General features: G+C 37.9%; 1 protein-coding gene across 1 annotated transcript in view; it reads left to right on the top strand.

Annotated features, from left to right (window-relative positions):
* Positions 1-2,038: 2,038 nt before the first annotated feature.
* The window catches only part of GPR158 (G protein-coupled receptor 158), a 216,581-nt gene continuing 202,772 nt past the window's right edge, over positions 2,039-15,847 (top strand). The window contains exon 1 of the mRNA XM_063452566.1: positions 2,039-3,434. Coding sequence (XP_063308636.1) covers positions 2,554-3,434 — 881 coding nt within the window. The 5' untranslated portion in view covers positions 2,039-2,553. The remainder of the gene's footprint in view (positions 3,435-15,847) is intronic.

The following is a 15,847-nucleotide window of genomic DNA, read 5'->3' on the forward strand; positions in this document are numbered from 1 at the left end:
TACCCACTCTAGTTTTAAATCGTTTTGTTATCAGATGTGCATATTTTGTGATTTATTTATTTTATATTATTTTATATATCCTACAATTACAACTTAATCCCTCTGTTCCTGAGCTTCCAACTTGTCTGGTTACAAAAACGTGTCTGTTAGTCCACTCATTGTACGGCGCTACGGAAATTGTTGGCGCTTTATAAATAATAAAGAATAATAAATAATAATAGCTATGGACCCTCCACTACTTGAGATATTAAATTGTCTTCAACCGCTTTGTTTATCTGTTACCCAATGTGCAAACTCATTTCTTTATATAATTTAAAACAAAAAGTTTATTCTCCAGTAAAGATTAATATTACATTGGAAGTTTAAATTATGCAAGCTTCAGACAGCAATTTTGTGAAAATATAGAATATATACTGTAATAAAGTTATTTCTTTTACATAATTACTGCGAGACCTTTTTTTTCTGGATACCACATTATACTTGTTATATTAAGATGTTCAGTCTGCCTTTTTCTCTGCATCTGTTTCTGTCTGTCTGTCTCTCTCTTTCTCTCTGACTCCCTAATTTTAGGGGATATACTCGCTTTGTAGAAATGTTCTCAATGTAAAATGTTGCAGTGTATAATTTATATCTAGGTATTGCATGCATTGCAGAGAAATGACTAAGAAGCCAAGCCGCTTGTTTATGAATGCATTTTCTTATATATTATTAGGTACTGACTCCAGTAATAATGATTGTGTGGGGTGCAATTCTTGTATCACTCACATAGTTAACCCTTTTATACCCCTTCACGTAACTGGTAATTGGTCTCATGAAGCTATGGGAATAGTATCACATTGCACTCCTCCTTGTATATCAAGGTATAATGTTCTTAATTTTAACCCCTCAATGACCAATGCAATCATATAGTATGCTTTTGCAAGCACAGAACGTCCTGCTTATTAAGCCCAGTACATTCCTCCTGTCACCAAATAAGTAGGCATTCCATGTCACTTCTCCATTATTATTATTATTATTATTATTATTATTATTATTTTATTATTTGTTATATAGTGCCGACAAATTCCGTAGCGCTGTACAATAGGTGGACTAACAGACACGTAATTGTAACCAGACAAATGGACGCACAGGAACAGAGGGGTGAAGAGCCCTGCTCAAGGAGCTTACATACTAGAGGGAGTGGGGTATAGTGACACAAAAGGTATAAATAGGGGTAAGGAAATACCTATAAGGGGTTAAACCTATAAACTCTCTGAAACTTTGTCAAAATTCCAACCATCTTTAAAATCTGACATCACTGCCTCTGAAGGAGTTAATCTATAAACTCTCGAACTGATCTTTTCTCAACATTCCAACCATCTTTGACATCTGAAAGCTATTAACCCCATAATAACTCTTAGACCACACTTATCCCACCACGCCTACAATTCCTAATAAAAAAAAAATACATTTTAGAAAGTCACTAGATTCCTAGTTTTTAGAGGAAATACCAGCTAATTAAAAAGTGCAAAATGAACGTGCACGGTGCGAGCTATCTTCTTCCGTCTTCCTCAGCCTCCAGTCTGTGCTGATCACAACGAACGCACAGCCCCTGTTCTCCTGCCCGTTTCAGCACTAGTCAATGAACAGCTCCAGGTTCATCAGCACAGCCAGGCTCAGAGCTCCTTCTACCTTTAAATCCTGCCTTACAGATAGCTTGTGCAGTGATTGACACCAATGCTGCCCAATGCAGTCTCCAAGAAAAAGCAAAGTATTACCTATAGCAGCCTGGTGGGAGGGGGTTAACACAGCCCTACGTGTTGGGTTGTGGCAAAGTGTAGTTAATTCCTTTCACAAGCAGGGGGAAGGCGGAGTGTATTTCTTAAGCTCATCCAAGTACTCAATTAGCAGGAAGGTTTTCTGTTGTTGTTTTTTTGTTTTTTGTTTTTTTTTCAACCACTACGTGGAAACAAACAAACAATGCCAAGTGCTTTGTTCTACCATCGAGCTTCATCCTTGATCAGCCCTGAGCATATTCTAAAAAAACAATAAATAGCTGGGGAGGAAGAAGGGAGGGAGAGGGGGAGGAAGAGGAAGGAAAAAAAAAAAAAAACAGAAGAAAAAAAAAAGAATGAAGATATTAAAAGGAAAACTCCCTGGGAAAATATGTTTGCAGTGCACTGGCTCTAAGGCTTCCATGGAGAAGGTGGTTGGGGATAACGACGTAGGCAAGCTAACTAGAGATTGTCTGGATGATGGGATGTAACCTGCTCAGGAAAAGGCTGCTGTCTGCATCAATCCCCGTGTAAACCGACTGGGGGAAGACATAGGATATTCTTGTTTTCATTTTTTTTCCCTTCTTCATTTCTCTCTGACCACAGGTGATACAATTTAGTTTGGATGCTGCCTGATTCCAGAGGACATGATTGCATTTTTTTTTGTGTGTGGGGGATCTGATGGGTTAAAATTCCCATTGAAGTTATTTTTTGTCTAGACTATCCAAAAGGCAGAAGAAAAAAAAAAAATATATATATATATATATAATCAGAAAAGAATACAACCTGGATCATCACTATGGCTTTTATCATACTTCTCTCACCTCTACTTGCCAGCCTATGCATATTTGGAGCCTCCAGCCAAGACCAGGAAGGGCGTTCAGCACATCAAGGAGATCACTATGCCATGCTGAAAGAGAGACAACCCATATACATCCATCCCAGGAGCAGCCTGGACCATTCCTCCTTGTGGGTTAAGACTACAGAGAGTACAATCTTGGCACAGAACCTTGGGGAGGATTTGCCTAAGCATGTGGCCTCTTTCTTGTACACTGGGGATGCCAGTGAACTCAGGAGAGCCAACTGCTCCAAAAGATATGAGTTGACAAGTTTGTCAGCTATATCTCCCACTACTTACCATGCCTCCTTGCACAGATCAGCGGATCTCCTGGTCCATTCAACCAACTTTTTGAACATGATTTTACAGAGCAATAAATCAAAGGAGCACCACTTCCAGAGGGATCTTGAGTTGTACCATGCCCTGGTGAGAAGTATCCTGGAAGGAGAGTCTAGCATCTTGAGGTCGGCTATTACTTTGAATGTGGATCTGGTGTCCCATGTCCCTCAGGTTTTTCTCCAAGCCACAAGGGAGGAAAACAAGATCCTTCTCCAAGATCTGTCCTCTTTGGCTCACCACTTGGCTAACATCACCCAGGAAACAGACTGGTTCCATGCTTTGAGACATAAATGGAGGCCTCATCAAAGCAAAAAACATCTAAATAGTGCTAGAACTTTGGAGGATAGCTGGAAGAAGGGGAGCGTTTATATCACAGAGAAGAGTCATATCAAATGGTCTTCACCATATTTGGAATGTTCAGATGGAAAATATAAGCCCAACTGGCTACTTACACTATCTGCTGCCTTCTATGGACTTAAGCCTAATCTTGTACGGGAATTCAGGTAGGCGGGCATTTCTCTGAATACATCTGGGTTCTTGTTTGCTTTGCTACGGCTAGAAAATAGCTTCTTCACAACAGATACTTGTAGGCAAGAGAATACATTGTATCCACTTTATCAATTCATGTTATAAATGATGAGGGTCAGAGAACAGTGCATGTACTTGATAGAATCATGTAATGAGGTCACATCTAAATAATTCCATTAGGTAGCTATGGCATTTATTTGTAAATATTGTGGCATTTACATTTCACCAGCTCTCTATTTGCATAATCAGAATTGCACACTAATCAAGTTTCTTAATTACATGGGGCGTTGCACAAGTCAAAATTCAGTTTATTGTTCAGAGAGATTATACCCCTTTGTAGGACTTTAATGTGGCTGTAATAAACTTAATGACGGTGGCTGGTATGCCATTACTAGCTACACTGTGTAATTATATCCAGCACAGTTGCATTGCTATATATATATATTTTTTTTTTTTTTACCAATCTCAAAGCATATCACATTTGGTTTTATTGCATGCATATCCCGGAATGATAGAACAGCAACAGTTTTGCTAAATATAGTACACAAATCAAAGACACACTGTCAACCCTTTGTGTGCTGGAGACAAGCAGAGAATCAGAATATCTGCAAATCTGCAGTTCTGTTTGCTATCTTGGGTACTCCCAATGGTTGCAGTGATGTGACAGTCCGCCTATGTAAAAGGCATGCTTTAACATGTAGGCATATTAATCACCTTTACATGCAAATCTGGCACTTTGCCCAAAGCAGATAACACCAGAGACTACACAGATTCCTGTTAACAGGAGATAATTCATCAGAGGATTATATATATATATATAAAAAAGAAAACAATAGTTGATACAGTCCAGATTAAAATACTTTGTATTCAGAATCTTGTGTATGTAGAACTCCAATGACCTCGTGTAAACTTTCTAATTGCTTATTAGAGCTAAATTAAGCCCATAAAATCTGGATTATTGTATTTAGCAACTGCTTGATTGAGGAGGGGGGGGGGGGGGGGGGGAGAGATCATTTCAGATAATAAATCAGATAATATCTTGATAGTGGTAGTTGTCCTTATGTATTAACTGTTAATAATAATGCAGATGTACATGTATTTTTTTAAAATAACATTTAAAGTATGTGTGCATTAACCCCTTAAGGACGAAACTTCTGGAATAAAAGGGAATCATGACATGTCACACATGTCATGTGTCCTTAAGGGGTTAAATTGGTTAAAGTGGATGGATACATGTACTATGTGTCACATCAATGTCTGTGTGCTTTAATCAGGAATGTCTTCTGAATTACAACAGACTAAAACTATAGAGAAAGAGAGAGATACATTAGAATTTAGAACTGGATGATCCAGGGGAGACTATCACAGAGCCCATGCAGTGTAATAATGTATATATGACATAACTAGCTGATATGAGTCACTGATTTGCTATTATTTAGAATATGGATTGTGTGGGTTTTTAGCACATGTGGGATAATGACAGCCAACACTTTTTTTTACTGCTGTGGACCTAGGAACATAGAATACACTTTGGGCAATTGCCCCTTTTCCCCCTACTTTATACCTTTAACTTAATGTAACATTTTATAAAACAGCTATAAAGCATTTGAGAACATTGCATTTGTTTATATAAAGAATAAATCTGGGGAAATGTTCGAAATGTGGAACATTGAGCAGGGACATGACATTGTTTTCCATGGTAATTGTTCCACATCTCCAACTTTGTCCCAGAAATAGTCTGTACAGTAAACCCACATTTTTTTCCTTGTGACAAAGGCCTCCCCCTGCCTGTTATTTAATGGAATTATACTGGGTAATGTGAGAAAAGGTGGATGCAAGTTTAAGCACATTCCAATAATTTAACTGCTGATGACATTAACATAAATCATTCAGAATTTTATATTGTCTCTATCTACCAAGCATGATGGGAAATGTAGTATTTTACAAGCCAGCTCCCAAGTGTACAATTACAGGTGATTTGTGAAATCTGGCATGGTGACAGTTTGAATGTGTTTTATGTATATGTTGTATTTACTAATTCTATTCTATATCTTGGTCACATACTAACTAATCACTATATCTATGCATGAACCATAGAGAGTGTATCAACGACCACATCGAAGAATGAAAGAAAATACATTTTATTTTACCTGCAACAAGTACTGAATAGCAATTTGCAAGTTTAATACATACACAGTTTTGAGATTGAGAAGTGAAAGTGACACCTACCCCTTGTTTTATTTTCAATTAGTATTAAATACCAGAATTCTGCAAAGTTGAATTTTTTTAAAATTGAAAGAAAAATTGTCTGGACAACTTTTGGTTCAGTATTGGAGCTTGAAGTGGGACACATGCTGTTAACTAACAGCCAAGTTTTAAGCAAACGAAAGCTGAATTTATAAATAATTTTACATTAAGCTATTTTTAAGTTACCCATAAGCCTCCTGACTGGTTGTAAAATAATGCTACTTGACAGCTAATTTTAAAAAGATGGCTGCCCAGGACCAATCACAGAACAGCAATGGAAAAAAGAAAGGCTTCTGGCAACATTGTAGCAGAGCTAAATATTAGAAAACAGGAAGATACATTACAAACCTGGGATCCCCAGGACCCCTGGAAAATCAATAGATAGCTGTGCGGGTAATTGGCTGCAAAGCTGCACCAAGACAGCAATGGCAGACAGTGATATTCTGACAGACTTGGCTGCTGATTGGCTCATGTGTGGGCTGCACACACCGCCATATTGATTATGTGTAAGACAGCAGTAAAACAATAAATGTTTTATAGTTGGCAGTTGCAATTGTTTCATGTTTTATACATGTACCAGTCAAGTTTCATGGGTCTGTAAGATGTGACCAATAAACATTATTTATTATTCTTTTCAGCAAAAATACCACTATTCTTTTAAATAGGTTAATTGCAAGAAAATAACATTATTGAAGGTTTGTTTTCTGACAGTAAGGAGATTAAAATTAAAGTGGAAAATACTAAAGCTTTCCGTATCTCTCTGTCTGTCTGTCTTCGTGTCTGTCTGTCTGTCTGTCTATCTCCCTCTCTGTCTATCTCTCTGTCTGTTTATCTCTCTGTCTGTCAGTCTGTTTGTGTCTGTCTTTTTTCCTCTTTCTTTGTAATCACAAGATAATGACTGCTTCTTTAAGATGGGATATTTAAAATAAACGTAATTTATGTACAACGTGCTAGATCCATTGGTTAGTACAGTAGGTAGGTATTACTGGCTGGTTCATTGTAAGAACATGGGGCCTTTTAGTGCATTACTTTCCTGCGCATGCATGCCTCTGTAGAAGAGAATAGTTAGATTATGGAATTCTTTGACTGCACTGAGCTCCTACAATCTTTCTTCTGAATTCACATGTTGTGCATATGTTCCTTTCAGAACACATCATTGCTGTGACACCCATAGTGGAGAATATTTGCAGCTAGAAACAATATGGGAACAGACTGGGAAGATAGACTGTATCACTGAGGTCTGAAATTGAGACTTGTGTTTACTGTTTCCATTTTCATTGAAAAAAGGATTGTGCAGAAATATGCTGTTCACACATTACAAGATGCATTATCTCAACAAAAGAAAAGTGGATTGTGGAGCATAAAACACCCAGAATGTGCAAAATGTATAACATTAAAGGGACACTATAGGCACCAGACTACTTCAGCTCATTGAAGTGGTTTAGGTGCAATGTCCTGACCCCCTTAGTCCTGCAATGTAAATCATTGCAGTTTCTGAGAAACTGCAATAATTACATTGCAGGACTAAGACTGCTTGCTAGGCGACTTTTGGCTGCATGGGGACATCCGGCATCAGTTAAATACCCATAGGACTTGAGGACGTGTATCACCCGCCCAGCGCCGAGGGAGACCAGTAATGGAATTGAGTGAGTACAGAAAGGGTTTTTAACCCATTCCATGCTGGTGAGGGACTCAAGGAAGGGGGCAGATTGAAATATAGTGTAAGGAATACAACTGTGTATTCCTTTCACTATAGAATCCCATACACATGGTTAGTCTCTAAAGTGGAGAATTTTTCCAGTATAGCTATTTTGTTCTTAAATTTGAAATTCACTTTGAATTCACGAGAATTCTCACTTATGGGGGATAAATATCAAAGTGTTCTGAAAAGTACTAGCTAAGTTTTGCCATTATTTTGATATTTGCTAGACGTGCAATTCTATTAGTTCCGAATGTAAATTTGTACGAATTTCAGGCAATTCGGACATTTGGACGCTTACGAATGTCTGAAGTGCCAAATTGCCGAATTTCTGAAGTGCCAAACTGAACGGAATTGCCAAAGTGGCGAATTTCGGAAGTGTCATAGTGCTTCAGATTTCTGAAAAGTGGCAAAACAAGAGAGGGAGGGGAAAATTACGTGAATGATGACAGGAATCTTTACCAATAAGCTAATTCCCGGCACTGGGAGCCCTATAGATGTGTAAGTGGTTGTGGTGGCAATCTTGGCACTGGGAGCCTTACAGATGTGTAAGTGGTTGTGGTGGCAGTCCGGGTATTGGGAGCCCTATAGATGTGTAAGTGGTTGTGGTGGCAGTCCGGGTATTGGGAGCCCTATAGATGTGTAAGTGGTTGTGGTGGTTAGCGTTAGTACAGAAAGGGTAGGGTTATGGGTAGAGGTTAGCAGTATGGTTAGGTGTAGGGTTTGTGGTAGGGGTAGTGGTAGGGTTAGGCATAGGGTTAGGGGTAGGGAGCCCTACAGATGTTCCGATATCGAAAGTTCCGAATTGCAGAAGTTCCGAATTGCCGAAGTCCTGAATTGACAAAGTTCCAAATTGACAAAGTTCCAATTTTTTTTACTTACCCGAATTTCCGAACCGAACCAAATTTTTTGCCCATGCACATCCCTAATATTTTCTAGTAAGTAAAGTGGTCTGTGTATAGAGCATCTGAGGTATGGATCCATTTAAAGGGCAGCTTAAATATCCTGTGATTATTGATACTGCTCTATGGGAAGAAACTACTCCCATAATTCTTTCCTGTGGAGATCTGCAAGATCTGTCCCCATAGATCAAAAAGAAACACTACTGATTGGAACATCTCAAACTGGTGTGCATCAACATATTCTTTAAAGATGAGTAACTTTTTTAAAAATAGTTTTTTAACTTTGTTTTATTTTTTAACTTGCAATATCTATATTCTATCTAAATAATGCATTAATGATGTCAACACAAATTATTGGTAGGCAGTTCTTTTAGTTAATACATTGATATCCTTCCTGAAGCGGATGAATTAAAAAACCCAACAGAAGGAGACTTGCATATTCCACATTCACAACCTTTATCCCATGCATGCTGGCAGATTTTATAATTTTATATATGCAGCCTCTGTATACCATAGGATCCCAACTCATTTTATTCACAGGTTTAAATTTGCTTTAAATCATAAATATTTTCAATGGCATTTAACCTTTGGGGGCACTGTGTGGGTTGGGCACCAACTTATATATAACATTACAAAGAATGATACAACATAAAGCAACTGGCATGTCATACCATGAGAACTGTGCTTCCACCTTCCGTCCCCCTCCATGGCACGTTAATTGGCATGGTAATTCCCTGGCAAAGGAGTTTGTACTCTGGGTAAGATTTACATCTCAAGTACCAGTAGGCAGATAATCCAGTATTCGATGAATAAACCACACTGTGTAAGCAGTTGAATCCACAGTGGAACTCTACCTTTAGTAGATAGATTCCTAAAAACACATCTGCCTACAGATGCTTGCCAGGTGAATTCTATTTTAATAAGAATAACTGATTAAAAAAAATAGAAAAAGAAAAAAACGGCTTTGCAAATATTGTAGTTTATAACGGCTTCAGAATGCCACAGTTTTAAGAAATATCACTCTCCACCTCTTGTTCTTGAGTATTAATGTAAGAAGCCAAAGAAATGAAATCGATGTTTAGCTTTCTGTTCAGTATTATTTTCACTTAGTGCTGACCTGGTTTTTCTGCTTTGGGACTTAAATAAATGTCCCCCTCTGTGCTCTCAGTGAACATTTGATGCAAAAGCTTTTTGAGATCTGCCATTGGAGTCCTTTTAAAATAATGTCCTACAGTTACTTAAGGCACCAACCCTTCTATCTCCTCTGGTTAAAGCTATTAGTTGCACAAATAAAAAAGAAAACCTTCAGTAATGTTTATAAATGGAGTTCAAATTCAAGTAGCTGAAGGGAAAATAAAATAAAAAGTATGTTTGTCGTGAAATGTTTGCATGTGTTTGTTTGGAAGTGCAATTTACAAGGGATGTCCAATCTTCCAACTTTAGGTTAGTATCTGTCACCAAATCAAGAAAATAAAATTAGAACAAACATAAAGTCCCTAATTACCTTATATATTGACCAAGATTTTAGTCATTATTCTATTGAAAACATTTAATTTATTTTTCATTAATTGAAGTCAATACATGATCTTCTTCTGCTTTGCAAAAATGATCTAATCAATAATATAATAACATTGTTAGAAGAGGTCAGAGTGTGACAACCATCGTGACTTCAAGATAGCGCACCCTGACAGGTATGTTATGCACTGTTTCCTGTATGAGACCTGCATTGCTGCCTTTTACATGTAAAGGCTGCTTCTATATTGTTTATGGCTCTGTATGATAGCATACTCAGTTTCTGAACTCTCTGGACATTGGATTCTATCTCTGGCCCTTGTATTATGGAATCTCATTGCACATGTGTGAGAAGATCTGTGGAGGATTGTGTGGTCTTGTGGAATGTTCTGTAGGATCCTGTTTTGTATTCTCACTTATTATCAAGAGTACAAAGGTGATTTCATTTCTGTTGGCCTCTTCTTCTAGCAGATAAAGAGTTGATGATGACGTGAAAGAGGAAGAATTTCAGTTAAATATATCTCCTTCCTAAGGCTCACTATGTAGCAGCAGGCACCTCGGGTGTTTTTACACAATAATCGACAATCCTAGTTAAACATCTAGACACAAAAGTCTGGTTTATTTGGTTTTGGTCTATTCATTCTATTTGAACTAAACTATCAAAAGGTTGGATACTATGTTTCACAGTTTTCTCTAAAAACTAAATTCTCCATTCAAAACGTCATACCAATAGGTTTGATTTGTGTATTCTGAAATTTTAACCAGAAACTTTGTGTTTTTGGGCAACTTTAGAGCTAATGCGTATTAATAGTCCTGTTTACACCTAAGATTTTGTATTAGTCATGGTCATTTTATCACATATATACAGTAAACAATAAATAAAACAATAATGCTGTTTTAAGTTCCTGCGTTTTCTGTAAATCCACAGACTTTGCAGCTTCTGCAATGAGTTCCAGACTAGGAAATGATTTATGATTCTCCTTTCATTTTTTATGACAAACTCACCCTGCCATACCTACACAATGCACCTTAATTGATGCATGTAGAAGCCCTGTGGTGCTCGTCACAGGCTCCTGGAGGAGCCTGCTTGCCAACCTCTTGCCCCAGGACTATAGGCCCTGTAAAAGCCATATGAAAAGACTTTGTTCGTGCCATTTTGCCATGCTGTTCGGGAAATGAACAGACGCACAAACTATGGACCACCCGGGAGCTTGTTAAGCCATATCATCACCTCTTAACGATGCTAACCGCAGTGTTCTAATTGTTCGTCTGAATTAACACGAGGCAAACACAAGCAATGATGTTTGGGCGTCGAGCTCATGGAACTGAAATCGGACACAGTAACTCCTGAACACCACTGGACTTCGATCATCACCTGCGTTCGTTTTTACACAACCTGGAAGGGCACTGTTCGGTGGAATCGTTCATCTGGATGAGAGGAACAAGCTGGCTGGTATAACTATTGACTATGTTCGGTAGTTTGTTCGTTTTCAAACTACTGAACTTGACCAACCACTACCACTTTTTCCCTGGAACTGTTTTGGGTATAGGACTATGTGTGCGGTCGGCCAAATTATAACTTCCATGAAAAACCTGAACCGATCTGGGGGATTTTTGGATATGTTGGTCACCCAGATCAGGGTTATCAGGAGATGTGGGGTTTAATGTGTTTTAGGGGTACTTTTGGGGTGTTTGTTAATTGTATGTGTTTCTGTACCTGGAGATAATTGAGTTTGTACAGTTCCTGACTAAATTATCTCTCAGGTACAGGGGAGGAGTTTGTCCCTTGTATAAATTCTGTAACTCTGCTGCCATTAAAGAGACTACTTCCAAGCATTAAGATTTAGCTCATGTGTTTTGGGGGGTGTGGGGGAGGATTGCTATACTGCTCTTTAGATTACTATACCTGCTATACTCTCTTGGAGGAGAGGTAACTGGGAGCTGAATGTACGTGTTGGTCCAGGGTGGGAAGGGACGGCTAGAGCCCAGCCAAGCATCGTTGGTTAAGGGGGCTACAGTTGTTATGGTGTCTAATGCAGTGCTTATAGTACTTGGTGAGCACTAGGAAGTGTGATTGGCGGAGGTACCCAGTCGGGGTGCCAGTCGGTCCGCCAAAAGCACCCGTTCAAACTCTCCACTTATTAGTCTTTTGTACATTGAATGTAAAATATCACTTAATTCAGAAGATTTAATAAAAGGTAACAAAGAAATAGGAACCACCATTGTAAAAGTACCTTCCTTTATTTATGTATATTTAAATTTCAGCTTCCCAAGGCTATGTATGCAGTGGCAATATATATTACGGAAATCTGTTTCCACAATCGATTCATCTTACACTTTCATTATGACCTTATATTGTCCTTGAATATCATTAAAATAACAGTCACAGATTGGATTGTTTAGAATGCTTGCTCCACCTCCCCAGCATTGTTATTCTCCGTAAGAGCAGATGAATTACTGACATTATTTATTTAACCGTTTGTGTTGCATTGGAAGGAACTGCATTCTCTAATGTTTAATATATTGCAGTTGCTTCAAGCTTCAAGAGACTAAATTTGTAGGTGACAGATTTTCTGCACGGGTTGATTTATGAGCCTGCCAGAGTATCCACATTTAGAAAACCTTTACTTTATTGTGCACTCTGCTTGTGAGTTTCCATGGCACTGTACATTTTTATTCCTTCCGAGAATGGAATGTAGTGTGTAGAAAGGAATTCTGATCTCATTATTAAAATCATACGATATTCGAGCTGTCATCAAGCTGTCCTTGTGTTGAATCAATGTATACAGTTTGATATAGAAAATGTTTATCGTGTTACATAAGATCTAATGTAACAAATAATGCCCCAAGCAACCCAGTGAGTGCGTTTAAATGTTTTCATTTCTCAATAGTGTTGATAAAAGTATTTAATTTACCATTAGTACAAATATATATTAACCTCTTAATATAAATTTGCCTAGCCAGTGTGGTTCTTAAGGGGTTACCTAAAATTGTTGAATTTAGGATTGGGCACAGTATGTCTACTTAAATTATGAAATTAAAGGGTTACTCCAATCAAAAATCAGTGTTTGTAAACAAATACTGGTTTTGGATATAGTAGCCACTGTGATGCTGGTTTGCTGCCCCAAATGCCCAAAAATATTCAAAACAATATGTCTGAACTTAACTTTTTTTTCCAGCAGATATACTGATGTTCTCCCTCAGCCCGATCTTACTCCTCTCAAATAATACCCCTTACAGTGGTAGGAGAAAGGGGGTGGGAGTGAAGTTTGTCTGATAAACCCAAAAGACAAGCTACATGTGCTGACTCTACACATGAATGCACACACATCGGCAGCGTACACATGAATTCACACATTGAAAAAACACACAAATACAAACAATATATAATATTGTTATAATATAATTCCAGTTAACACCTGTATTTAAACATATTTTACATAAGGAGCGACACACACTGGCATCTAATCGCACACTATAGAAGTACACACAAATACATGCGTCCATTAATTCCTGCGGACTCAATACAGAAACGCATACATACATTCACATGCACACTACCCACAATTACACACGTGCATGGACACACAGTGCCATGTAATCTGGACTGTGTTAGACTATTGTACACCAAAAACAAACCTAAATTTACATGTGCTCACGTTACATATACACAAATGCGTATGATTATGTAATGGTATATTATAGTATAAGCTCACAATGGTATAAGTACAGGACTATACAAATCAAAATGTCAGATTGCAATAGTACCAAAGATAACAAGGCAAAGGTGCAATGTGATAATTATCAAGGCATTTATGTCATATTATCAACATCTTAGTCGAAGCATAAAGCACGTATCCTGGGCCACACCAACAAATGGTTGAGCTGTTGAACTTCTTCTTCATTCTCTCCCTGTAGTAGCAAACCCAGGTATAATCAGAAATGTCAGATCGACACTCGAGGAACAATGCTGTGATCACATGTACACGATGAGATCTGATTGTTATATTGATGACTGGTAAATATGATATGATGGATATTCATACATGTGGCTATTATATGGTTACTGTATTTGTTGCTATAACTGTATGGGTGGTGTATGCGATATGTGTTATACGTATGCTATATATTATATAAGTGTCCCGAAGTTGCTCGAATTCTCATGAATATTGTGTTATTATTATTATTGCCATTTATATAGCGCCAACAGATTCCGTAGCGCTGTTATGAATGTTACCTGGGTGTTATATGTGTTATACGTGTGAATTCAGTAGCGTGGTTGCAATTTGAACTCGATATCTGTCATGCTGGTTTTCCTTATAATTTAGGTAAAAACTATGTGTTGCTTGTTATGAGGGTAGAGTCAGTGACTGATGGGTATATTTTGGGTACCATGTGGTGTTTGACTTCTTTATTTCTGGAATGGCTTCTAAGAGAAGAAACATTTGTCAAGTACATACATGTACAGTTTGTGCCGGCTTGAGAGAATCATATTTCGGAGTACCAGAGTGCAGTCATTCTCACCTGGATGTACTGATCTTTTTTAGCCTACTAGATAATATTTATATTACAAAAAGCATCAAGGACAAACTGTTACAATTTAGAATTTACAGACAAATAATGCACATGAATACCTAAACATTATTGCTATAATAAAAAAGTCAATGAGTTCATATCAATAGATAATAACGAAATAATGCTTATTGATCTGATATAACACACGTTTATACAGAAGAAGATTATGCAACAATATGTGCCACAGATCTTTTGTTGCTAAGATACAAGTTAGCACTGCCCTTTCTTAAACGAGAGAGCTAAACTTTGGAGGCATTTCTGCTTAATCACAATGTGGTGAGTATCATTATCTGATGCATACTATTCTACTACATATATATACCTGTATATATCTTCTTGGTTTTACTGATATGATTTTCCTGTTAATTTAATATGATACCAAACCTCAAACTGCACAACTGGTAATGTCACCCATCCTTTATTCTGCAGAGAATGGACAGCAAGACGGCCCCTAATTTCAGGCCGGTAGCAGGATATACCAAATCTGGTCTGACCAAAATGAATTGGAGTTACCCTACCCGGCAGCTACCATAATTTTTACTTAGTCCTCTTATGTGATATCACCTCTGGCAGAGGAAATGTATTAATGGTGGCATTTGCAAATAGAGTCAAATAGAGGCTGCTACATTTGAGTGTAACTCCAACCAATCTTGGGTGAATTGGGACATATATATCCTGGTGTGAGACTAAAATTGAAAGAGTCCTATCCATAACCCATAGTCCTAATACTAGCCATAAAACTAATCATAGAAATCATAATGGGGAGGGTTGTTAAGAAAGTCATAAACCACTTACACTTTCACTATTTGATTGATAAGAATCAATTTTGATTATTGAGTTTTCTACACATTTTTCTCTTTTTGATTCAAAACTTTTTAGCACTTTTGTTCTGTGTAATACACATTGAATCCCCTTTGCCCAGTACATTGTGTACCCCCATCTCATAAGGCAAGTGCAAAAAAGTAGTAGACTACGTTAACTAACATTTAACACGGACATTCCATCACTGGTAGTGTAAAACAACAGGACATTCCATCACTGGTAGTGGAAAAGGACGTGACATTCCATCACTGGTAGTGGAAAAGGACGGGACATTCCATCACTAGTAGTGTAAAACGAAGGGACATTCCATCACTGGTAGTGTAAAACGATGGGAAATTCCATCACTGGTAGTGGAAAATGACAGGACATTCCATCACTGGTTGTGTAAAACGACGGGACATTCCATCAGTGGTAGTGTAAAACGATGGGACATTCCATCACTGGTAGTGTTAAACGACAGGACATTCCATCACTGATAGTGTAAAATGACGGGACATTCCATCACTGGTAGTGGAAAGGGACACCACATTCCATCACTGGTAGTGGAAATGGACAGGGCATTACATCACTACTCGTGTAAAAGGACAGGACATGGTAGTAGGACACTCAGGGCTCCCAATGTTGTAGCAGG

This window comes from Pelobates fuscus, chromosome 4 (genome assembly GCF_036172605.1).
Source record: "Pelobates fuscus isolate aPelFus1 chromosome 4, aPelFus1.pri, whole genome shotgun sequence".
In the NCBI taxonomy this organism is placed as follows: Eukaryota; Metazoa; Chordata; class Amphibia; order Anura; family Pelobatidae; genus Pelobates; species Pelobates fuscus.